This window comes from Nannospalax galili, unplaced genomic scaffold, assembly GCF_000622305.1.
Source record: "Nannospalax galili isolate Female #2095 unplaced genomic scaffold, S.galili_v1.0 scaffold104, whole genome shotgun sequence".
In the NCBI taxonomy this organism is placed as follows: Eukaryota; Metazoa; Chordata; class Mammalia; order Rodentia; family Spalacidae; genus Nannospalax; species Nannospalax galili.
In genome coordinates this window covers 3649870-3676107 of record NW_008353596.1, presented here as the reverse complement: position 1 = coordinate 3676107, position 26238 = coordinate 3649870, and the positions used below count along the sequence as shown (strand labels likewise).

The 26238-nt window shown below is 45.9% G+C and overlaps 1 protein-coding gene across 1 annotated transcript in view; it reads left to right on the top strand.

Annotated features, from left to right (window-relative positions):
* The window catches only part of Bod1 (biorientation of chromosomes in cell division 1), a 17931-nt gene extending 2448 nt beyond the window's left edge, over positions 1-15483 (top strand). The window contains exons 2-5 of the mRNA XM_008850777.2: positions 1-164; positions 3503-3627; positions 7822-8018; positions 8912-15483. The exon at positions 1-164 is cut by the window's left edge and continues 14 nt beyond it. Coding sequence (XP_008848999.1) covers positions 1-164; positions 3503-3627; positions 7822-8017 — 485 coding nt within the window. The 3' untranslated portion in view covers position 8018; positions 8912-15483. The remainder of the gene's footprint in view (positions 165-3502; positions 3628-7821; positions 8019-8911) is intronic.
* The last annotated feature ends 10755 nt before the right edge of the window (positions 15484-26238 follow it).

The window sequence follows — 26238 nt, the reverse complement described above, 5'->3', positions numbered from 1 at the left end:
CGGGGCCGGCGGCGGGCTCGAGCGGGGCTGGCGGCGGCCCCGTCAACCCCGCGTCGCTGCCTCCCGGCGACCCGCAGCTCATAGCGCTCATCGTGGAGCAGCTCAAGAGCCGGGGCCTGTTCGACAGCTTCCGCCGGGACTGCCTAGCCGACGTGGACACCAAGGTAGTGAACTGGCGGGGGCCGCGGGATGCGTGGTCCTCGACTTCGCAGCTTTGATTTTGCTGAAGCTGAGCGTAAAACAAAGGGTAGCTTGAGAGTCCCGGCAAGGCCTCCTGGCGCCGCTTGGGGCAGTACTGGAGCTGAGTGCAACACACGTGCGCTGCGCGCGGGCCGCTCACCTACCAGCTGTGATATTAGCCCCCGGCGCTTTTCTGGGCTCGGGAGTTCGGTGTGGATTGTATCCCGGCCCCCAGCTTTCCCCAAGACGGAGCTCAGGTAAAACCAACCCCTTAAGGCCAAAGAAACCTCGGGGTATTTTAGAACAGCGGGTGAAGGCTGACTGAATACTTTAGACGTTCATCCTGTTCACCACCAGGGAGATGGCATTGAACACGAATGGTATGCACGTGGTGGTTATTCTTTCTCCCCAGCTGAATGATTTACAGACTTATCTGAGGTCAAATTAGGATACGCTGTAGAAACCGTATCCTTAATTTGTATCCTTTCACTATAATAGAGAGTCGATGCCTATATTAGATTGTAATGTCATAGGCCTGCTTGTAAAATGTTTTGCTTTACTTGGAAAGGTGGTTCGGAATACTGTTCACTTTACCATTTTAAAACTCGGGGTAGGAGCCTCTGTTACTGATTGGCTCAGAAAAGTAGCGATTTCTCTGAATTCATGGTGTTAATCTTGCCTACCTCAGATCAAGGTTGTGACTTTTTAAAAGCAGGCCTTTCAGAAAAGAAAAGACCTCATCTGCATATTCACTGAACATTATTTGGCCTATAATGTGCAGGGTCATACAGATATGAGAATAAATCCCCAAAGTTTTTACTAGGATAGAAAACGGACTTGTAAACCAGCTAGTTAATGTATAGGAAGTAAGATAGACTGTTAAACACTTCCTAGTAAAAGGGCTTGATAATTATTTTTGGAAGGTACTAACAGAGAGCCCTACCTTTTGCAGACCCGGTGTCATCAGTTTCCTATTACAAATTCTTCCCTCACATAAGAAAAAGCAGACATGTGATTTTCAAAACAACAGCTACATGGGTATCAAGGACATTGTGGGGGACACCTTCTGTGCCCCTCATTAACTGTTGCTTCTGGCCAGTGCCAGGTTTTTCTTTTTTTTTTTAATTTTATTATTTTTATCTCATGTGTATGAGTGTATTGCCTGCATGTATGTAAGTGCACCCATGTCATGCAATGCCCGAGGAGGTCAGAAGGTGGTGTCCGATCCCTTGGAACTGGAGTTATGGAGGTTGTTAGTCATTGTGTGGGTGCTGGGATTGGAACTTGAGTCCTCTGTAAGAGCAGTCCAGTCAGTGCTCTTAACCACTGAGCCATCTCTTTAGCCCCCCAGGCTTTTTCTTGAAAATAATGTGTTTTGGGGCACATCAGATCTGAGACTTAGGTTCCTTTAGCCCATCTATAGATTAGCAATATCAGCTGCATCTAGAAGTTTGTTAAAACTACAAATTCTTTGTCCTGGTTGCCACCAGCTGTTGGAAGTAGTCACAGGAAAGGAGAAGTGTTTAGGAAGATAAACAGATGATATCTAATTTATTTGCATCTAAATTATGAGTGATTAGATCCAGCGCCCAGGTGGAAAACAGAGGAGCCGCCAGAGGTACAGAGTAACGAAGGGGTCCTAGGACTTGGTGAGCTGAAGGGATTATTCTATACTGTCGGGGTTTAAGATCTTGTCAGTGACCATCACTGTCCTTCTTCAGTAAGCAGGTTCTGTCATCTCAAACCAGTGGTTATTTTGAGTAGTAGGAAGCCCTGGTTAAAGTGACAAATCCATAGCAACTCCTTTAGGCAAAGAGGGGTGTCTACTGTCTCAGAATCCCAGGGAAATTGAATGAACAGATTGCCAGAGGGCAGAGATGTATTTGGGACCAAAGATTCTCCACTAACACTGTCTTCTCCCCTGCCTTTCCTCTGCTACTGCCCCTGCAGAGCAGAGATATCCCTTTAGCTCCGAAGGTCCCTTGATTGCGCCCTACAGCTTCTTCCTTTAGATAGGGACTTTCAGCTCCCATTCAGACAATCCCAGAGAATGTCTGCAGTGACTCACTGTGGCCTGGGAAACGGAAAGCGGCACTTACTACCTGTGAATTGGAGGTGCTCCCCAGGAAAAGGAGTCACCAGGCAGATACCCAGGAATCTGAATTTATCCCACCTCCTTCAGTTCCGCCTTTCTGTTTCTGGAGCTACTGAAGAGCCTTTGGGAGAGTTACTTTGGGAGAGTTGAGCCCTGCTGGCTCCTTTGTCGTGTTTCCCTGACTGAGTAAACGTTGCCACAATTGTGTATGACAAACCACATCTTGATGGGTTTTGGCAAACTTGTCCTTGGGCTGCAAGTTAGCCAAAGCAGCTGCCCTGGATACTTCAGCTATCAGCTGCAGGCTGCCAGGGCTGGGTCTAGACTTTGGGTCTGTTCCACATCTTAAGCTACAAGTCATACAGGTCAACTATCATACCCACCACATGCCCTCATGCAGACACCAGAGCCAAGTCACCTACAGACAGCACAACCACGATTCAGTCTTCTTGTGGCTGGCCTGAGTAGGAATTCTCTGCCTCCAGTAGGAAGGAGAGAGGAGGTTGGGGGCTTGGAACATGCATTCCTGTGCTCACTAGGTAGTTCACTGGTGTTCAGAAGAACACAGGTGAGATTGTATAAGTGCCTCAGGCTTATTTATGGATCTCTGTTGCTTTCCTACAGCCATTCACAAAGCTCCCTAGGCTTGGCAGTTGGTGACTCTTGAGTCAGGCTGAGGCTTGGGTGGCCCTTTTGTTTCATGGAGGGAACTTTCCTGGGTTTACTGCATAGAACACCTGAGGTAGGTAGGCAGGAACATTTGGATTTTACAGATGGAAATTACTAACCCTCAGAAGCTGGGTGACTTGTGAAAAGTCAGACAGCTAGTAAGTGATAGAGCCTGGCCCAGATCCCAGGTCCTTTAATGCAGAAGCAGACTATCTACCTTTGGCCACATTTCAGCTAGAGGGCAAGTTGTTCACTCTTGTAACCCTAAAAGTTTAATGTCTAAAATAAGGGTGGGAGAATCCTAACAGGCTCTACTCATAGTTTCTTTAAAAGTAGATTGATTTCTTTAAGTAAAGCCCTGCATTGTGCCTGCCCATTGGAAGGTGGCTACTCCGCTGGCTCTGAGTTCCTGACTGCCATATTGCACAGTGAGCCCCAAGTCAGGTGGAAGTATAGATTAGGAAGTTGTGTTCATATAAGAAGTGGGGCTCTGGATGACTCAGTTCCAAAGCTTTGCACATGTAATATCTAACTTTTCTCTCCTTTTGAATATTTTAGCCAGCTTACCAGAATCTGAGGCAGAAAGTGGATAATTTTGTGTCAACACATCTGGACAAACAGGAATGGAATCCTACAATGAACAAGAACCAGTTGCGAAATGGCCTGAGACAGAGTGTGGTTCAGTAAGTAAGCAGAACAGAGATTCTAAAAGGCAGTGATGGAGTTATAACGCCCCAGAGGCTGCTTAGTCCTTGTTCAGTCGGTAGTAGGTGGGGCTTCACAGCAGCTGTAGCTGTCTACTCCTTTATTAATTGAGGGGCGGTAGGCAGAGCATGTCACTGAGATTTCTGCTCATCTGTGTGGGTGCCTCCTGTGTGCACAAAGTCTTCAGTGGCGGCTCTGGAAGATCTTCCAGATTGTGAGACTTGGTACCTGTTATGTGAAGTTTTCGGTGTAACCTGAACATGTATGTTTGTTTTATACTAAGATGCCAGCGTTTGAATGTGGCCACGAAAGCTTTCTCTTTATTCTCACAAGTGAACATGAGTTCTGTCCATTCTCTGAATCCACCATGGCCACCTCTAAGGTATGGTGGCAGTTTTCAGGAGATATTCTTGTAAGACGTTATCCTTTATGAAAACAAACTGAACATTTGTAGAAAAGGTGCCACAAAGCTCACGCAGGTGACTACACTGTCAGTGGCCTGATGGAGCTGGGTCTCAGATTCCGAGCTCTTTCTGAGTTGTTCAGAATCCATTTTGACTTAACACCGGGGCTTGTGTGCAGATTTCTTAATCCGCTAAGCTCTGCTGAATAGAAGCAACAGGGAATTATGGGGAGAAAAAGCAAATATTAAAAGGATAACTGATGTATAAATTCCATTTGTACACTAATGAGTTCACAGTTACAGAGCAAATCGGTGATTGTCGAGTAGGAAGGGATCACTGCACTGGAATGTGGGGGCACAGGCTCCTGTGATACACTGAAGTGTCATCATGGTGTTTACGTGAAAGAACTCCTGTAAGAAGTTGTGTTGTGACTGGGATATGACTGTCCCCCGACGGTGCACATATTGGAAGCCTGGTCCCCAGTGTTGCAGCGTGAGGTGCTGGAAGCCTGGTCCCCAGTGTCGCAATGTGAGGTGCTGGAAGCCTGGTCCCCAGTGTCGCAGTGTGAGGTGATGGGACCTGGAGACAGTGATGTGGGGTCATGGTGGTGGATCAGTGTGATCTCACAGGTCTCATGACACTAGATCCATTCCTTGAGAATCAGGTGTTAAGTTCAACCAGGAGGCTGAGGCAGGAAGATTAGGAGATCAGGCAGTCTCAGTTCCATAGTGAGTTCCAGACCAGCCTCAGCCACATAGTGACACTGTCTCAAAAAAGAAAGAAAACAGAAAAATGGTAAAGTTCAGCTTCTCTCCTTATTAGGCACACACATGCTCTCCATCATGCTGTAATGCACATGGTCCTTCAGCATTTCTGGCACTGTGCCCTATGGGCTTTCTAGCCACCATTCCCCTTTATACATCACCTAGACATCAGTTACTCTGTCGCGGTAACACAATGTAGGTTGCGTCAAAATATACACATACCTGAAGGTATATCTGAAGTGAGGTCTGGGATGTACCGGTGCTGTTTAGATAACTGTGTTTGGCAGGGTGCTAACGGCAGAACTGGCTGGGTGAAGTTGTAGGGACTCCTTTTATATTTCTTTGCAACGTCCTATGATTAGGCAGGGATTTTGAAAATTTAAAAGATTTTACAAATAGAAAAGGACATTTTGCTGAGAAGCTAGCACTTGCAGTATGACTTAGCTGCTGAAATCTGAATCTTTTAAATAAAACTAACACCTAAGCTGTCTGCACGTTGGATGTCAGAGGCTGCCCATAACATTCCAGAGTCACGGCCGAATGTCTTTCCCTTTCTTAGCCACCTTCTGATGGCACATAGATCTCTCACAAAGAGGGGAGCGGTAGCTGCCCTTAGGGAGCAACTACTTACTACATGTCAAGTCCTTCACAGACATCCTGGTCACACTTGAAATAACCAGTTAGCCTCACATGTACCAATTCTGAAGGATTGACCAACATAATAGGATAAATCACAACACCAAATACTCAGAGTATCAGTAAAACTTCCACACTGGTAAGGAGGCTGTCAGAAGCTGTTCTTGAGGTATTTATGGGGTGCTCTTTTAATAACAAATGTAAGACAAATTTTGCACCAAATACCAGTACAGTATAATGGATAATTAGGGCATCCGTGTAATTGCTACCAGACTGAGGAATAGAATATTCCATCAGCCTCCAAAATGCCTGGCCTTGGCTATACCTTCTTCCTTAGAAGTTTACCCTGCTCTTACCTTTACGGTTTCTTTTTCTTCTTCAGTTTTACCACCCAAATTTTTTTTTCCCTGCCTCTTTAGAATTTAAAAGGTCTTTAACCTAAAGAATTAAGAATTTGGCTTTAAAGCTGGACCATTTCTCCATGGTTCCTCCTACATTTTGAATTTGAGGCCAACTGTTGGAGCTTTGCTTCTGGTCCCTGGACTGCTCTTACTGGTGAAACTCCAACTTTCAGAACTGTGGGCCCGCATCCTAGATGCTCAGAGCTAGGTGCTGTGGCCCAGAGCCACAGCAGAGAGCCTTGAGGGAAATCAGGCTCCACAGGTGAGCAGCATTGTGGCTACCAGGTCTGAACTGTGTGATATACATTGCATCTTTTGTTTTAGGCTCCTGACAAGATTTCACATTCTCCCCAAACACTTAAATTTTCCAGGAAAATGAGCTGGGCTCTCTTGGTTCTTTCTTTTCCTATCAGACACATTGGTCAGGTGGAGCTGCTTTAACAAGGCACCAGGGACGGGCTGGCTTAGAAACCATAGAAGTTTCTATTTCATGGTTCTGGAGGCTGAGCGTCCCAGACGAAGGTGCCAACTTGGTTCTGGTGATGGCCCTCTGTGGTGCAGACTGCCAGCTGTTTGTGTCCTCACCTGGCAGTGAAAGAACTAGTTTGTTTTCTGGGTTCCCTTTCATAAGGACACCAGGCCCCTTCATGAGAACACCACTTCAACCTAATTACCTTTCAGAGATTCTAACTCCAAAACCTACCACATTGGGGATTCAGTTTCAACGTAAGAATCTTAGGGGGTCACAAACATTTCATCTTATTATCAGGCTTTTATTCATAGGGTCTTTAACAGACACAAAAGCCTATATGTCTATAGACATATATATATGACATATCTATCTATAGACATATATATATGACATCTATCTATAGACATATATATGACATATCTATCTATAGACACACACACACACACACACACACACATATATATATATAGACATATAGGCTTTTATGTCTGCTAAAGACCCTGTGAATCTGGTTGAGGATCTAGTTTGGTGAGGTTGCAAAGGTATTGGCTTAGGAGAGGTAGCTTTCCTTCATTAGCTGACACCTGTCCTGTGCTCTCTGGCTGTTGGACGGTGCTTGTCTGAGGGCAGGTATTACCTGCTGCAGGATCTGTTTACACCTAGGCTTCCTGTCAGTGAGCTGCTAGCTACTTGGATCTGGGAAGCACTTGACAGACTCAGCATACTTCTGGTCTTTGCTAGTCGTCCACGCACTTGGCTTTGTTTACTCTGGGGGACCATGTACCCAGTTATTGGAGGATTTGTTTCAGTCCTTTGAGACGGGTACTAGTTTTGAGCCCCTGTGGACCATCTTCCAAACGCCTCATGTGTCATGTTCCTAGTCACTGTAATCCTCCTCATTCCCCTGCCCTGTGGGTTGAAGTACAGATGTTGGTAGGTTGTGACGAAGTTTCATTCTATCTCAGAAAGGAACTGGGGAATATTTTAGCCTCACTTGCTTCCAGTTACATCCCACGTACCATAACTGAAGGCTGTGTTGAATTGCTGGTGATGGAAACACTCCAACCCATCTGGTTTCTGTTGAATGTAGTAACCCAAGTTGCTACTGGAGGCCGCTTCTGTTTTGGCTCCTAAGAGAATAAATGCTGAAGAAAAGGAAGTCCAAGTCCAAGGGTTGTTGGCTTTAACAGTATGACTAAACTTTAAAACTCTACATGCATGTGGTCAGGTTCTTTGTGCCATTTGTCACGTGTGCTTTGCCTTTGGAGTAGTCTGCTTGGTTTTGTTTGGTCCTTTGTACAAAGTTGAGGCTGAGTTAAGAGTGACAGGTAGCTGTCAGCTGTGAATCTCCTCAGAAGTGAAAAGCCCAAACCTTGGTGTGAATGGACTGCCCTTTGAGAGACCTCCTGCAAGGGGTCTGCCCCGTGCACTCAGGGCTTATTGGTGCAAAGGACAACTCTAAAGGGAACTAACAATGGTCTGTTTGTCTCCAAAGGTCAGGGATGTTGGAAGCAGGAGTGGACAGGATTATTTCTCAGGTGGTAGACCCAAAACTAAACCACATCTTCAGGCCACAGATAGAACGAGCAATTCACGAATTCCTGTCAGCTCAGAAAAAAGAAGCTGTGCCGGCACCCCCACCAGAGCCTGAAAGCCAGGACCCTCCAGCACCATCCCAGGATGCCTCCTGAGGTTTGTTACCCCGTCCTCTCTCCAGGCACATCGTCTCTGCCTTGTACATGTGTAAAATGGGTAGAAAAGGAATAAACTGTGATTAGAGACCATTCTTCATGTCCATTCAGGAATGTGTTTACTGCAGGTGGATGTCACCTCCTGTTAGGAGTCATTTTCACTGGGAACTATTGGTAGCACTGTTCCTGTGTTGATGAGTGATTTCTCTGTGCCCCCAGAGCCAAATATTCAAGGTATAAATGAATACTTCATTAGCAACCAGCTGGGGTGATTGGTGTACACAGGGGAAATTCAGATGGAAGTCATTTTTTTTCCTAGAATTGCCTAAATGAGACTCTCTCCTGGACACTAGTTGACATTTGCACTTTTCGTATAAAATCAGGCGATGCCCTCTCAAGGGAGTCACGAGGGGGTTGCAGTCTGCTGTGCTCTTAATAGGGTTTGCAGTTTGCCACCATCAGTTACCATGGAGTTCTCTTCCTTTTTATTAGACCTGGAATGTAATTTAACTTAAAAAACAGCTGTAGATGCACAAATGTGTTTCTGTGCGGGATTGGGGAGACATTGCGTGAGCAGTGGACCTTTTCACCTGCCTTTGTTGGCCTCCCCTTGGGCTGTCCTGGCCACTCATTCTGCTGTTACTGTTGTCTGGAGATTTTCTGGATGCTGTTCCTAGCATCAGTGATTGATCAGTGCAAGACCACCAGCTGGTAGGGCACTGGCTAAGAGTGGGGATGTCTTACAACTCTCAGAAGAGGGCCTTGATCTTATGGAGTATAAAGCATTCATTTTAAGTCTATGATTTCATTGTAAATTCCTTTACGAATGTATAATTAATTAATGAAGGCCCTTACCAAAAGTAGCATTCTGATATAATTATCTTTTCCTTTTAGAATATGCCTGGCACCTTTGGAAGGCTCCATTTAATGAAGAATTGGATTCCTGTTTTATATGAATACAACTTTAATTGGCCATGTCACTGCTAATGTCAAGATTTTGGCCTTGAGTGTGGGGTGCTGTCCATATTGAATGGAGAACAAGTTTGACAGGGGATAGTTGTCCTACTTTGCTCCTGCATTGTGCAGCCATTTGACCAACAAGGCCAAGGGTATAACACCTGATAGACACTACAGAGCTATAAACACTACAGTGACTGGGGATGTCCTCAAACAAACCTTTATACTTGAATATGGACACTGCATGTGGATGTTAGTACTTGTGCTCTGGAGTATACAGAGGCTAGCCTGGAGAACCAGTCCAGAGGTAATTTCTGAGAGTAAGGACAGTGAAGGCTGCTGGGGGTGGCTATTTGACAGTAGTTTTGATATTGTTGCTCAGAGCTAAAAACTGGAATATACAAGCAGTTAGTGTCAGGTAGCCTTAAAGTTGTTGTACTTGAGTCTTCTAGCCAGTTTCCTTTTCCTTGTCAGGTGGCAGAACTTAGAGCCCTAGAGAAGGCGGATGCTCTATCACTGAGTGTAAAGAGAGCCCTGACAGCCAGCCTGCCTCTCCAGAGCAGTCAGTCTCTGTCTCTGTCTCTGTCTCTGTCTCTGTCTCTGTCTCTGTCTGTCTGTCTCTTTCTCTCTCTCTCTCTCTCTCTGTTGTCTCTGCTCTCACTCTCCTCTCTCCAGGGCTCTTCCTATCTTGCAAGGGCTAGTCAGTCTGGATATGTTGTTCAGTTCTGTTTGTATTTTGTAGAAAAGTGAATGATTAATAAACAGCATATGTTTTATAATGAAGTCATTTGGTAATCTTTCTCTGGTGCTTCAGAATCTATAGCAGTGACCCTTTTCCTCTGCTGCGTAGTATTTCTATGCATAGTATAACGTGGCTTTATGGACATGAAGGATTGGAGGCTGTAATTTAGAACCACCCTCACTCAGAACCTGGAAGACAGAGTTAGCAAGCAGTATCTTCTTGATTGGTGACACTGGATGTTAGGTGAAGGTGATACACTTTGTTAGTGTTTCCCAGACTTGGATGTGCATAAGCCCCACCTGAGGATCTAGGAAGATGATACTGTGATTCAGAAGTTTTGAGTGGGAATGAAGAGTTTGGTTTTTTTTTTGTTTTTTTTGTTTTTTTTTGTTTTTTTTTTAAAATACATTATTTCAGGATGGGTATTATTTTGGGATGGGCATGCCGGGTGCATGTATAGAAGTCAGAGGAGAGTTTGTAGGAGTCATTTCCTCCTACCATGTGGGTGCTGGGGATCAAATGGCTCATATGGCTTGGTGCTAAGCACCTTTACCCACTGAGCCATCTCACTGGCCTGAAGGTTTGTATTTCTAACAAGCTCCGAGGTGATGCCGGGCCTTAACCACATGTTGGATGAATCAAAGATTGCTTCAACTACAGTCCTTGGTTCTTAGTTGATAAGCTACTGGAGATCATTAATTTGATTTTGGTTTGCAGGGTTTGAGGGTCTTCCATCTGTTCAAAGCATGCTGTACCCAAGAGCTACATGCCAGCCCTTATCCTGTTCAGTTGTCTCTATGTTGATGCTCTACTTCCACCTTTACCACAAATACCATTCAGTGAGGACTGTGCTGCCACGGACTCGAGATGTTTGCTTGCATTTGCTCTCAGTTAAAAGCAAGCTGGCCACACCCTCAGCACAGGTGGAAGTGACCTCAGAGGTGTGGTCTCTCTCCCGTCTCCTGGGTGCAGTGCCATTTCCATGAAACACGTTGGTTGCCTTGTCATAGGACAGCAACCAAAGTTCTCAACACCCAGGGAGGGGCTTCCAGTTCTCTCCACTCTACTGAGAGCTTAAGACACAGTGGCTAACCAGTCCTGTGTGTGCAAAAAAGTGTCTCACCCCCCACAGGGTCCTTTCTATAAGATCTCAGACCTTTATTGGAACCCTCCATTGTGTGAGGCTCTACACAGCTACTTGCAGCTGACCTTCCCAGGGGCTTGCCCATTCAACACTGACCTCAACTAAGAAAGAAGGCAGAATTGGATAGCTCAGAAGAAATTTCTCTTCTGCCTGCACATGCTCAACTGAGTCAACTTTGTATGCTTTTAAGCAGGTAGATCCTTTTACTATGGAACGTTTCACACACTTTCATGTTCATCTGCTCGTCTGTCTAGTTTCAGTCTGTGCTGCTGAAGCGAACGCAAGCAGGCGATTTTTACCCATTTTCTCACTTTGCTTTTTCTATTACTAAGGAAGACTGAATCGGCTTCACAGAATGTTAAATAAGCCAAGATAGCAGAGTTGGAACCATTTTATTATCACATACCCACTAAGGCTCACCAAGGCTAAGAAGACCAGAGCTTTATCAGATTAGGGACAAAACCATAGGGACCCTCTGCTATTGGACTCTTAGCTGACCTAAATCAAAAGGTGAGAAGTGCTGCTATTCCCCAGGTCTTCAGATTGCTGGAGGGCTAGTCAAGGCAGCTCTGCAACAGTTTCTTTAAGGGACAAGAAGCCAGGTTCTACTTCCTTGAGAGCTATTGCCAACCAGATCTGTTTAGACCCTCATGAGTCCCTAAGCTTTGGGTGTTGGGTTAGTCAGACAGGACCTTAGAAAAAGCACATGTTCCCAGATGGAGTAGGAAAACTCCCCGAGGAAGACCAGCCATCTTAGTTGGCTTCATTTGTCAACTTGACACACTGGAAAGAAGGAACCCGAGGAATTTCCTCCATTGGATTGGCCTGTGGGTATATCTGTGAGGTATTAAGTGTTAATTGATGTGGGAGGGACCAGTTCATTGTGGACAGTACCATCCTTAGACAGGTGGGCCTGGGCTGTATAAGAAAAGTAGTAGAACAGGAGCCTGTTCCTCCATGGTCTCTGCTTCAGCTCCTGCCTGTGAGTTCCTAACCCAGCTTCCCTGGATGATGGGCTGTCACTTGGAAGTGTAAGATGAAATAAACCCTTTCTTCCCCAAAATGATTTTGTCAGTGCTTTATCCCAGCAGTAGAAGGCTAACTAATACAGAAATTGGAACTAGAAGAAGTGGAGTATTGCTGTGATAGACCTGACCATGTTGGTTTGGGGAGGATTATGGAAAGATTTTGGAACTTCAGGCTGGAAAAGCCATTGAGTGCTCAGAGCTTAATGGGCTGTTCTATGCAAGCTTGGAAGGTGAGAACACTAAGAGAAATGTAGATGATGGTGGCTGTCTTGGGAAGTCTCAGAGGGAAGTTTGAGAGACCCTCCCCCCTTGCCCCCAAAGACTATCAGGTCCTTTGTATGGTATATTTAAGAATCTGTGGAAGTAAAACCTTTGCTTTCCTGGGACAACAGATGCTGGTTAGCTGGAGCTGAAAAGTTAGCTGGAGCTGAAAAGTCAGCTGTGATTAAGAAGAGTTCAGCACCATTGAGGTGAAATCAGGGAAGCATTTCCTCAGGGTCAGTACATAGAAACTGTAGTCCCCCACATGGTACTGGTTTTGAAGGCATGAAGAGGAAATGGAGAGCAGGTGAAGCTTTGAACTGTGTGACATCCTGAAGTGAGGCCATTGGTGAAGGTGCAGCCTCGGTTGCAGTGAAAACCCCAGTATATTGGAGATGTCAGGACTGTGGGACAACCACCAAGGATAGCAACAGATATGGAGTGGAGCTGGCCTAAGCCTACATGAAATGCTGTATGTGTTACAGATGGCAGAGCCAGAGAAGTGGAAGCCCTTCACAGCCCAGAAGATGATGAACAAGTACCAGATATTGGACATTGAGCTGTCTACATTGGTGGATTTTAGGTTTGCTATAAATTGACTATAACTATGCTCTGGTTCTTCCTTCTTGAAGTAAGAAAATATGTAACATTTTGCATTTTACAGGCGTTCACAGTTAAGAAACCATTGGAATTTTTAAGACTCGGGACTTTCAAAGTTGAACAGTTTTATACTGTGATATTAAAAAGGTTATGGCTTCACAGTGATGTGTTCTGTGTGTCAAGTTGACAAGAGGTAGACTTGTGATGACTCTTAGTTGTCAACCTGATATACCTGGGAAGAGGGAACCTCAATTGAGGAATTACCTCCCATCAGATTGGCCTGTAGGCATGTCTGGGGCATTTTCTTGATCATTGTAAGTATTTCAAGAACCATAAGGAGTTCTTACATAACTCCTTGGCAGGTTGTCCAGGATTGTATACAAAAGCAAGGTGAGCAAGCCAAAGGAAGCAAGACAGTAAGCAACACTTCTCTGTGGTCTGTACCTCTCAGTTCCTGCCTCTAGGTCCCTGTCTTGAGTTCTCGCTCTCTGTCTTGAGTTCTCGCTCTAGCTGGTTTTGGTCAGTGTTTATCCAGCAACAGCAGACTGCCTAGGACAGATACCCTTGCTGTATTTATGGACTCTTCACTGACCTCAATCTGGTTAAGCTGCTCTCCTTATGTCTGAAAAACCCTTTGCCATTGGCAAATAGAGCATGGGGGTGGCCTGTGAGACGGGAGCAGCACTGGGGAGCCATCAAGACTCCTGTGAAGTAGGAGCTGGTCAAGGACAGGAGAGTGGTATCCTGCTCTGGAGCTCAGCAGTATCTGTGGTTGGCTGCTGGAGACCTTTATTCCTGGCATGTTTCTAGTTACCAGCTTAGCACTTGACTGCCCACCATCTCCAACTAGAGCCAATTGCTTGAACTCGGGACAATCAGTAAAGCCTGTGGCTTCTCCAGCATGAGAATTAGCCTGGGTTTTGTCACTTTGCCTTGTCCTGCACTGGCTCAAAAGTCAGCAGCGGTTCTACCATGCTCTGTATCACTCACAAGCACTGTAAACTGAAAATACTGGCAGATCTATCCCAATGTGCTTCTGAACATTGACTCCCAAGGGCAGTATCAGCATCGCTTGGAACTTGGTAAAAATATGATCCTCTCCCAGAACTGACTTCAGAGCCCTCGGGAGGTTCTCATGCACACCAAAAGTCATTGCCACCTCCAGAAACCTCTTTTGGAAGCTGCTGGTGATGGATTAGTTATAGATTGATGTGTCCCTTCCAACAGCTCCTGGAAGGTAAGGATACGTGTCTCTTTAAATTCTCCCAAAGTCCCTCACCAGGACTGCACTTGGACTTCTGACTTAGTCATGCCTACGTGTAACTGAGTGCCTAAGCAGTCTTCTGACACTGAATTTGCTTAAGCAGCTCAGAGCATTGCCTAAAACCACCAAAGCTCTTCATGAACTAGGACAGGTTCATGAACTGGATCAAGACAGAAGATGCTTGACTTGGGTTTGAAGTCTGATGAGATGAGAATGCACACTGGCGGGGCCTACCCTGCCCTGTGTCTGCCCTGTGGAAAGTTGGCACAACAGTACATCCCTTTTCCGACCTTCTCCTTGGACGTGTCTTCAGACTCGGGCTTCAAGGCCACATGGTAATAATCACAGCTCCTCTCAGACTGGTTACATCACCTGCCACCTCCTTGCCAGTCTGCTGCCACCAGGTACCACAGTGCCTTTTTGGCTTATCCTCCCTGAAACACTGCTTTTACCACTGTTTGTGGGGAAGAAATAAAGGAGCCAAGCAGCAGGCATTTTCTTATGCATAATTTCACTGGGTTTTCATGGTCCTGATAGGATAGTCTCCATCTTATGAAGAAGTTAAGACTCAGGTTGGAGGACTACTCAAAGCTGGTCAAGGAGCAAGTGTGTGAAGCCAGTTCTGCCTTCAGTACCCACACCATTTTCCTGCCTGCCTCTTAACAGGGTCAGCCTTGTCATACTTCTGGGCTTAACTGTCATTTCCGAAGCCTGGGCCCCCATCAAATCCAGGTTTGAGTTGACTACCTGCCTGTATGTAGGGCTGCATTAGTCACGTTTATTCTGTAGTAAACGATTCAGAGAAAAACTGAAATTCTGTAGCCTAACACATGGTTCTCACTTGTCACAAAATGCTTGTGTGTGGGCAGCAGTCCAGATCAGCTACCCTTCAGGTAGCAGTTTAGAAGCCTGGCTTTTCAAACTTTAGACTCAGCCTATTGGCTTGTGAGTGATATGTGTCACTCACAGCCATTGGCCAGAAAAAAAGCCTGTGGCCTCACCTATCTGAAGGAACAGAAATGGTAGGTCTCCATGCGCCTGACATGAGCGGAGAGAGAGAGACGGTTGAACCCTAGAAGTTTGCTTGCTGTTCTGTCAGAATTTCCTTTTTAAGGCTAAGTAGTATCCCATCCTATGTGTCTACCCCATTTTGCAAAGCCTGTATTTTTATTACCTGAACTAAGAGACTCGCTCTTAGTAGATTTTTAATAACTTTTTTCTCTTTGAAATTGTTTCTTAACAGAAATGTCAAGTTAATAAAATAACCTTTCCATGCTCGTAATCCCAGCACTTGGGAGGTCAAGGCCAGCCTTGGCTACATGAAACCCTGTCTCAAAAGCAAATCAACTTTGTGAGAGTCATATTCACCATAAGTGTTTCTTGCTTGTGCTAATAGGCCATGGTAATCCCACTGTGTCTACTGCAGTTGCTTGTTGGCATCTTACACTAAGTAAAGGCTTATCTGTTGTTTGTGACTTATTTCTATCGGAGCTGACCCACATGGTCCTTTTTTAGGCAATACACAGCCCGTCTAGATCTTACGTCCTTTAAGTTTCCTCATGTCTAGTCCATGCTGACTTTCTGGTGCAGAAAGGTGCTTTTCTTACTCTGAAACCCACCAATTGTCCCAGGAACCCTGGTTCCTGCCAACTTTAAAAAAAAATCACTCTGGGGTGCTAGGTGCCCTGCTGCCCCCAGGCCCTCTTGAGCCTCGCTGTAGCCTGCCTCCTGACTTTGAATGGAACTCTGTCTCCTGCATTCCACTGGCTCAGTCGCTACACAGACCTGCAGGTGGCCCCTTACGCCCATGGCTCTGTCAGCTGCCACAGGATGTATAGCGACAACTGTTAACAGTAGACAGTGTACTACAATGGCCTGTAAGGTGATGATACAGCAAAGAAACACCTGTGTTCTAGAACTCTGTCCATAGTACAGGGATGCTGTCGGAAACAAGGCTGCAATCCAGGTGTGAAAGTTCATATGCAGTGTCTGACATTTTCAATGAGAGTGTTACTGGTTTATGTATTTAGTATATTTTTATTGCTAATTTAGGATGAACAACTGCTCCAATGGAGTTGTTCAGAAGGTAGGCACCTTCTGGGATCACCAGATCATTTTGTCCCAGAACAAGAACTTGAACAAAGACAGGTGAATAGTAATAGAAGCTGAGGCAGTTTATTAAGAGAGCCGAAGTGACCAGAGCTGGGAGGAAGGTCAGGCTTGGTGGTCTTGGGCCTGGAGGACCATGACCCTTTTAAGTCATTTACAGAGCTCTGGTTCATTCCTGTGCCATAGTGCCCCCACCCCCAATGCTCTGTCCCCTACATGTCTGCCCTATGGAAGTTTCTCTGGCAGCAGCTTTCATTTATATTCTCATTTGACCTCGCTCTACCCTCCTGCCACTGAGCCTGGCTCTGTTTCTTAAGCACACCATTTTCTCTTACACTTCATATAATCTGTTTGGTCCATCACGGCTCTAAGAGTAAAAGGCTGTACCATTTACACATGCACACACACACTGTCTAGCCCAGGTATATAGTACAGTTGGGGTGCACTTGGAGAAATGTGTTCTCTGATTTTCTGTGTATGGTATGAACATCATGTTTGTAATACTGAGTGCAAGACACAGAGGAATGCCACATAGTGATGGTCAAATTAAAAGTCCTATAATTAGTCAGCAGTCAAGAGGGGCTCACACCCAAAAGAACTCTCAACCCAGAGGAGAGGCAGAGCAGGGTTTCTAAAGCTTAAAACTACAATCACATCATTCCAGGGGCAAAACCAATAGCTATAGTTACACCAGATCACCATAGTTACACCAGACAAGGGGCAGGCCAATTAACAAAGAGGTTTTCAATTAACAAGTTTCTAAGTTTCAGTTAGGAAAAACAAGTTTCTGAGAATTGCAGAAACTGGACTTCTGGAGCTGCAGGTATAGCTGGATGAGAAATGATTCTGCCTGGCTAGCTATAAGTTTCCCAGTATAGTAGAAACAATGTGCTCCCTTGAAATGCAGGCGCAGCCTCTGTGGAACTGGTTCTGCCTGGCTGGCTGCAGTTAAAGAAGGGGCCGGGGGGCAACTGGGTAGAAACACAGTGTGACCAATGTAAGAATAAAATGGAGTCAGTTTGGCCATTTCAGTGTTTTCATACAAACTGACAGCTACAGAACTAGACAACATAATCTTAGGATCATTGTCACTTTGACCCATTGACCAAAACGTGGTTATGCAGTACACAGCTGTACAATTCCATGATGTTCACACAACAGCAAAATCACCTAGTAGTGTATGTCTCAGAACAAACCTGGCATTAAGCCTCTATGTGAAAGCCTTTGATCTGATCTCTAAGGCCGCATGGTATGAACTGAAAAAGTTCCTGAGTCAGCGCTGGCCAAGGGTCTATGACAATGAAGAGACAGCTAAAGCCAAGAATTATGCAGGTGATAGCCCCTGCCACATAGTGTAGTGGGTGCTGCAGGGTCACCTCCTGGACACTGTGGTACAGCAGAGTGAGAACAGGTTCAGGAGCAGGCAGCCTGCTGGGTTTTGCCTTTGTCCACACTGTCCTCTAGCCTCCACTATGTCCCATCTGCTTTTCATGACTTTGGTGAGGCAGGGTATCATCTCTGGGCAACTAGCCCAGGCCTTATTCCCCGCACAGCAATCTAGTACATTGCAAACTTGCCTAACAACTTGATGACAGTCCATTCAGCTGTTTATATGATCTATGAAGCTAACAAACCTATTTATATTCTATGAGTTACTAATAAGCTAGGATTTTACTGGTTTCCACTCTAGGCACAAACCTCTCCATAAGCATGTGGTGGTGGGCAATGAGAACGAGGGGAGCATCATTAGATGAAAGCCCAGTGAAGGGAGCTTTGTGCCATGCCATGCCAGTCCTCTTCATTAAAGTGTATGCTGGGAACATGCTGTGGTTTGTTGTAAAATGGGTCCTTTGACCTGGAGACCCAGAACCACTTCTCTTTGGCTTTAGTTCAGCCCCTGCCTCCCCACAGTCCCTAGGAAGACGTGTGCACAGTTGACACTAGTAAAGTGGTCCTTTATCCATCATGCCCCTTTAGCCCCTAAACCTGACAGCTTCAGGGAGACAAGCTGGACCACACATGGTGCTGTTTGCCTAGGCCAGTTCAGGGACAATGTGGCCTTCAACCTCGGCCAGCTTGAAGAAGCCAGAGCCGTCCACTTCCCCTGTGCCCTAGCTTGAGTCTTGGAACTCGGCATGCCAGTGAGATACAATAAGAAACCTCTCCTACCTGGGGCAGAAAAGAGGCAGAAATATGGGTGCCGAGGGAGGCGCATGGCCCAGCCCAGTGTGTAGCCATGCTAAGTTGGGGGCACATTGGGCTGCACAGCCAGGAATGTGGAGGAAGAGCACAAGATGAGGTTCTCCAGGGTGGTGGAGCCGGCCTTATTCTCTGCACGTGCCTTCTCTGTAGCAGAGATGACAGGATGCTGGGGCCTCACCTGACAGCAGAGCCAATTCTAGGCCCACGCAAACCACTCAAGTTGTCAGGGAAAGGTCTGGCCAAGGGCACCAGGCTTGTGAATGGAGACTGTCAGTCTTGTGTCTCGTAGGGCACCGACTGTGGACCAGTGGCTCATTCACTTGTGAGAAGTGACAGCCACAGCCGTGAGGGAGTCAGCTCTCAGCCCTCACACCTCTTTTATCTTATAGCTCATGTTCCATGGACTTCGAGGCTTGGTTCTCCTCTTGTGGCCAGGCTCGCAGAACAGGCAAGGGATAGGCTAGGGCAGGACAAGAGCCAGGTGGTCTGGGCTACATGGGATGGGGTGGGGTAGTTCCAAATAGAACAGGATTGAGTGGAAGTAGAGACCATGCCAGTTGAGTGACGCTCAGGGTCATTGGTCACCAAGTGCCTCCATCTTCCTATATGCTGCCTCATGGTACTGCCAGAAGCAGCCAGCAAGGCTTTACCTGTAGGGCAGATGGGGAAATGCTCCCGGAGACAGCTTTAGAGCCTGGGGCCTGGTTCCTCCCCTCACAGGTATGTGTACTGTGTCCCAACTCTTTCTTCCGGCTATGGTCACTGGTCCTTCTGGAATGTTAGCCTTATCTATAAAATGGGTGTATCAGGATTACAGAGACTAAGCAGAAACTGTTGATGTTAATTTACTGAGAAGCAAAATAAACACAACCTTTGACCTCAGACTGATGCTCAGAATACTAGTTCCCTACAAAGCAGCTGAGCAGCCTTGACTAAGTCTCTCCACCTGTTACCTCCTGCTTATGGAGCAAATAACAGGTGGTGCTTGTGTGACCCCACAGTCTGGGCCAGAGGGAGATAAGATATGTTGGCTATTTTTGTGACTGCCTGTGGATTTCACTCAGCCGAGCCAGACCCTGGTCTGACCTCACTTTTCATCACATTGTGCTTTGCCCCCAGCTTTACATCCAGTGCCCTGAAAGGCGTCTTTGTGGGGTGGCCACCCAGGCCCAGGGCCAAGCATGTAATCAGTGTCCATAAACAGGCCTAAGGTGGTATAAATCACCTGCTCCCTGGTGGCCCTGGAAGGCATGGCCACGCCAGAGGTCAGTTAAAGGATGGTAGCTTGGTTTGAAGGAAACAACAAAGTCCAAGAATGCTGGTCATAGAAGACTCTTGGCCAGGCCAAGTCCCATGGGGTACAGAAACCAGAGGGTATGCAAGTCACCTCTGGGCCATCGCCCTGCCCTAAGGCTCATAGCTCTTCTAACTCAGCCATGGCTTCTCCAAGGGAGCCCCACCACACCCCATCCACAAAGTTGATGCCATGATGCCTGGGCACTAAATGTGAGAGGCATCCTAGAGAAGAGACTCATTTTGTGAAGGTGATGACATCAGCCTCCATCACAAAGCTAAAGCCAGGTCTGATCCCTCTCAACTTTCATTCCTGCTACCTGCTGGAAAGTCACTCCCACTACCTGGAACCAGCCAGAGCAATCCTTCAGCATCACAGGTGCAAGGACCACCTGGAATTCTAAACCCACAGAGACTTTAAATGATGCGGAGTTTGCATAGAACCTCTGCACATCCTCAAGCACTTACCCTATCTAGATGACTCATAGTAGTCAGTGCAAGGCAACTGCTATGTGAATAGTTGTTAAACTAGGTTTTAGGGCACAGTGAACAGGGAATGCAAGAGAAAAGTCTGTATATGCTCAGCACGTTTGTTTTTTTTTTTCCTTTTTATACCCACAGTTGGTTGAATCCAGATGAAGGACCCATGGACAAAGGGCCAAGCAAAACGCATGTTCATTGTTCTTAATGGGCTCTTTGTTTCATTTTTATTTTATGTGTATGAGTGTTTGCCTATATGCATGTATATATACTACACAAATGCCTGATGCCCGCAGAGGCCAGAAGAGGACATCAGATCCCCTGGAACTGGAGTTAACAGACAATTGTGAGCCACCATGTGAGTGCTGGGAACTGAACCCAGGTGCTCTGCAAGAGAAACTAGTGCTCTTAACCACTGAGCCATCTCTCCAGCCTCTATTGGGAAGTTCTTATTGTAGAAATAAGAGATAAAGTGGGAATTCTTCAAAGGAGATGATTGGAACATGTGTCAGTACTGAGCACAGTACCGAGTACTGAGCCCAGTACATTGCACACACTCATTCACTTTACTCTCAAAACCACCCTGCTGGAGCTGCTGCTCTGATAGGCAGGAGGCTATCATAGCAGTGGCTCCAGCTGATTCTCTTCAGAGGCAGTGCTGACTGGCATGCTGATGTCTAGCTCTGCTCTTTGGCCAGGTGAAGCCCACAGCATGGGTCCTTGACGGTGGGCCCCAGATACCTGCTGCTCTCTGTTGCTTCCACATTGTGATCATACTCCACAATTATATTGATGAATAGACACACGGGTAGACAGGTACACTCTGAGACTTCCAGAACTTTCTGAAGCATAGTACAGTTGTGTGGGCCTTGGAGCCACCCTATTTGTTTCACCATCTTGGCTGCTCCCATCAACTGTGTGTTCTGGAGTGAGTGACTTCAGCCCCATCCTTGTGTTCTAGCCTATAGTCTGATCCCTGTCCCCTAGGATTGGGAGGGAGAGCCAAGGAGCCACTATTTATAACAACTAGCATCTAACACAAAAGTTCCAAATTAAAGTTTTCGTTACATTTACAAAGTATCTCTCTATAAGAATCTATAACTCAGGTCAGTAGCTGGGTGTATTTTGTATAAGGTTGCATGTAAAATTCCACATTTGTCTAAGCTAATATCTGACCAAACTGATATACATGTGCCCACCCTTCTGGGTGGCTTTGTGGATTGGAATACATTGGCACAAACGCTGTGTGTGCATGTTCATGTGAGTGCACATGTATGTGTATACCTGTGTGGAAGTCAGAGGTCAACCTCAGGTGTCATTCCTCAGCACGGTCCACCTTGTTTTCTGAGACAGCATTTTTCACTGGCCTGGAATTGTCAAGTTGGCTAGACTGGTGGCCCACAAAGCCCAGGCCTCCTGTTTTCCATTTCCCAGCACTAGTATAAACACATGTCACCACATACAGCTTTTTTGTTTGTTTGTTTTAAATGTGGGTTCTGGGGATCTGTTCTAGGTTGCTTTTCTGTTGCTGTGATAAACACTATGATCAAAAGCAACTGGGGAGGAAAGGGTTTATTTGGCTTACATGTCCTAATCACAGTCCATTGTTGAGGGAAATCAGAGCAGGCACTCAAGCAGAGACCAGGAAGGAATGCCACGTACTGGCTTGCTCCCCCTGGCGTCCTCAGCTATCTTTCTTATATAGCCCAGGCCCACCTGCCTAGGAATGACACCGCCCACAGTGGGCTGGGCCTGCTCACATTAATTAACAATTAAGAAAATGACTCACGGACATGCCCATTGGCCAGTCTGAAGGAGGAAATTCCTCAATTGAGGTTCTTTCTTCCCAGGTGGCTCTAGTTTGTGTCAAATTGACAAAAAATAATTAGCACAGGATCTAATTCAATTCTCCTCGGCCCCCATTGTCACAAACTCTTAACTCACATTTTCTTTTATAGTGGAAATTACCCTCAAGGTTCCATCATGAGGGTAGGGAAGGGCTACCTCCAGTAAGTCTTGGCACAAAGGAAAGTTTTGCTTTCTTTCTGTTTAAGGCACATGACACAGAGGGGGATATTTTCATGCCAAAGCTGTGAACATTCTGTGTTACTAGAGAAAAGCACATGGCAGCTTCTCTGACACCCTGGGATGAGGATTAAAATGAAATGATTAGTGGTTGCTAGGAACAGCCATTTCCAGAAGGGAGCTAGCATGTGGGTGGGTGTGGGAGCAACCTAGGAGCTGCCCGCCATGAGACAGGAAGGGCCTGGCCAAGGGAGCCAGCAGAGACCAAAGGCAGCACCCCACCTAACTTATCCCTCATCCACTGTGTTCTCTGAGACCAGCCTGATGTCATTAACTGGTGTGGCCCCTGCCTGTGGGTAACTCACTTTAACTGGAGGACGTGAGGTAGAATAATGAAGCAAGACCACGAAAGGATGGAGATGTTTCCACTGGAATCTTCTGATGGAGAACGTTTCTTAGGGTGATTTAGTTGGAAACCCCAAGAATACATGCACATGTAAAAAGCAAGCGACTGAATGGTTAGACACAAAGACAGGACAGGCAGGTGTCTGTCCCAGAGGGAAGGAAAGAGAACAAAAATTAGGAGGAGCCAGGTTTTATCAGACCCACTCCTGCCACACACCAGACATTAGCCTGGTCTGTTTATGTGGCTTGACTCTAACAATCCTTCTGGGGAGTCCTAGTTTCTAGGGAAGGCCAGTGAGCCTCTGGAGAGAATGGACCCTGCCCAGAGCTCACAGTAGATGGCAGAGCTGCAATCTGAGCCCCGGCAGTCTTGACTTTGACCTGTTCCTGGTCACATGCCAGAAGGTTCTGCTCTGGACATACCACCTGGACCCCATACCCTGCCCCCAAATGCACTCAGGACCTCAGATCCCCTTCTCAGGCAGGGATATGGTGGTCCTGATCAAAGTATGTGGGACAGAATGGACATAGAGCTTCACAGAGAAACTGTTAGTTCTGGTTGCCATAGCAAGACTGTAGGCAGGGTGGCTTAAACAAGAGGTATTCAATTTGTTCACAGTACCTTGATGCTGTAATTTGAATGTGAAATGTCCCCCAAGGCTCATGTGTTTGCATACTTGGTCCCCCAGCTGGTGGTGCTGTTTAGGAAGGTTGTGGAGCCTTTAGGATGTCATCAAGCCTTAACTAGAAGTGGGTAACTGGGGGCAGGCTTGAGTCTTTACAGCCCGGCCCCATTCCTGTTTACTCTGCTTCCTGAGTGTGGATGCAGTATGACCAGCCAGCCTCTCGTTCCTTCCCCATCTGTCATGTCCTCCCCTCCATGGTAGAGTGGTCCTCCCCTCCCCCAAACTGTGAACTAAAATAAGCCCTTTCTCCCTTAAGTTGCTCTTGTCAAGGTACTTTATCATAGCAACAGGAAATTAAGTAAGAAACATGGAAACTGAGAGAAGTCCAAGTTTAGAGGGTCAAAATGGCCAGATTCTTGGGGAAGAGACTTCCTGTCTGGCAGACAGCCACCTGGAAGTGTGCACATGTGGGGACGATGGGTATGGACAACTAATTTTCTAGGTCAAAGCCCTACCCTGTGGCCTCCTTCACCCCCAAATTCCTTCTTTAAAAGCTTTTTTTCCACATACAGTCACACTGAGGCTTAGGGCTTCAAAATATGAATTTGGCAGAAACACAAGCATTCAGTCTGTAACACATGCCAAGTCAAGCAGGAGCCAAGATGTGAAGGATCCACGTTTAACTTCTGAGCTGGTGGAATGACCAGGAGCCAGAGCTGCAGTTAGGCGGTCTTGTCTGCAGAAATAACAGCTGAACATGAATCAAAGGAGCCAGTCTTAGAACTCAAGCGTTGCACCCACTGCAGACAGCAGACATGCACAGAACAGCAAGCGCCTCACCCAAGCAGGCAGTGTGTTCAGGGCTGTGCAAGGCCCGGTGGTCAACGCTGCCACCTGGTGGTGAAGAGAAGCAAGAGGCAAGCGGATAGCTCCACTTTTGCGTCTGGTATTTATTAAACCCAGACTAAAGGCTCCTGAGTGTTTAGAAAATTCAAAAGCAGCATTTAAATTTTATAATAATAATGTTTTATGAGGAGAGGTGGCTAAAGTGATGAATTAGGAGGAAAGAGATGTGGCTAGATTCCAATGCCAAGCTGTTGATGAAGATTCCACAGGGAATGAACAGATTCATTGATCTTGACATCCTTAGCTGTTCCAATCAACTAACCACCTATTATAGCCACATTACATAATAGCACACATACACACCTAAATATCCATAGATGAGGATTAAGACTTTAGGGTTTTCTCATAAAATAAAATGCTTCAAATGTAATATTGTTTGGGGTTTGTTTTGTTTTGTGGGGAGGTATTTTGTTTTTCTTTGTTTATGTGTTATTTGTTTGTTTGTTTGTTTGTTTTGAGACAGGATCTTGCCTGTGTCCAGTTGGTGCAGAATTTACACTCCTCTAGCCTTTGTCTCCTGAGTCCTGGAATTACAGGTGTGTACCAAACACCTGGCTCTTTTTTTTTTTTTTTTTTTTTTTTAGATAATGAAGATCCAAGGAAAACTTGTTTAAGGATTAGTGACAATAAATTATCATGCTTGGATTTATGGGAAATTGAGTATCATCTAAAAATCTCATTGATGGGCCTGGAGAGATGGCTCAGGGATTAAGAGCACTTGCTACTCTTACAGAGGACCTGGGTTCAGTTCCCAGCACCCACATGACAACTCACAACTGTTCATAACTCCAGTTCCAGGGAATCTGACACCCTCTTTTAGCCTCCACAGGCACTAGGCTCACATGGGGTACACATAGATTCAGGCAAGCACTCATACACACAAAAAATAAATCTTTAAAAACCACATTGATAATCTGTTGAAATATTGCTGTTTTAAAAAGTAGTAGAAGAGGCTGGAGAAAGGGCTCCATGGTTAAGAGCACTTGCTGCCTTAAGAAGACCCAGGTAAATTCCTACCACCCATATAGTGGGGAACAGCCATCTGTAACTCCAGTTCCAGGGGATCAGATGCTCCCTTCTGGCCTCCGAAGGCACTTCATGCATGTGGTGCACTTGCACGCTTGCGTGCAAAACACTCATAAAGTAAAAATTAAAAACTATGGAAATGTAAACCAACTAGTCACTTGAGTGTCAAGTTTCCCAAGGGACCAGACGAACCTTGGCCATGGCAGCATTTTAGCAGATGGCTGGCATGCTCAGTAAAAATAACTTGTACTCCACAGTCAGATCTTGGTTTTTCCAAATTGTTTTTGCCTTTCATTAAAGAGCCCCACCTAAAAGTTTTCCTCCCTTAACACAGTGGAAAAATTCTTGGTAACTTTGCGCCAGAGCTGGGACCCATTCACTCATTCTCAGGGCCCTGTTTCTCCTGACCAGGTGGTATTGGGCACTGGGCAGGGAGGAATATTCAAGGGGTCTGGGTACATGGCTCATCACTGGCTGCCCTTTCAAAGGGAAGAATCAGGAGACACTCCCAAGACAGGCTATTTTCCTGTGGTTTTGTAACTCTTGACTTTTTTTAACAATCTGTTCAGAGAAAAGAAATGAAAGTTTTTCCATCATTGCTTGGGAGACTCACCAGCATGCTGTTTCAGGATTCTGATGCATTTCAATTAGGATTTGTGACTCAGTTGAGATAGTCCCAGGCAATGAAATCAGGGGTTGCCACCCTAGATTTTAGATAGCAGTCTCATAAGATTTGCAAAACTTTTCTCCTGCTCTTTGGATTGTCTTAGTATTTTGTTAATGTATTTTGTTGTTGTTGTTATATGTAGCCCAGACTGGCCTTGAACTCACTATAGCTGAGGCTGCCCCTGAACTCCTGATTCTCCTGCCTCCACCTCCGAAGTGTTGGGATTATGGGCATGAATGATCATGACTGACTACTTTGGATTGTCTTTGATAAACTTTTTTTTTTCACTTGCTTGTTACCTAAAGGGTGTCCTGTCATCTGTTCTGTATTTTGTTGCTTGTGCTTTTGGTACCTCATTGTAAGTAGCCGTAGCTTAATCCAGAGTCATAAACATGTATTTATACTTTTGTATTGTATGAAAGAGTTTTAGCTCTTTCATTTAGGGCTTTGCTCATTTTTAAGTAGTCTTTATATATGGTGTGAGAT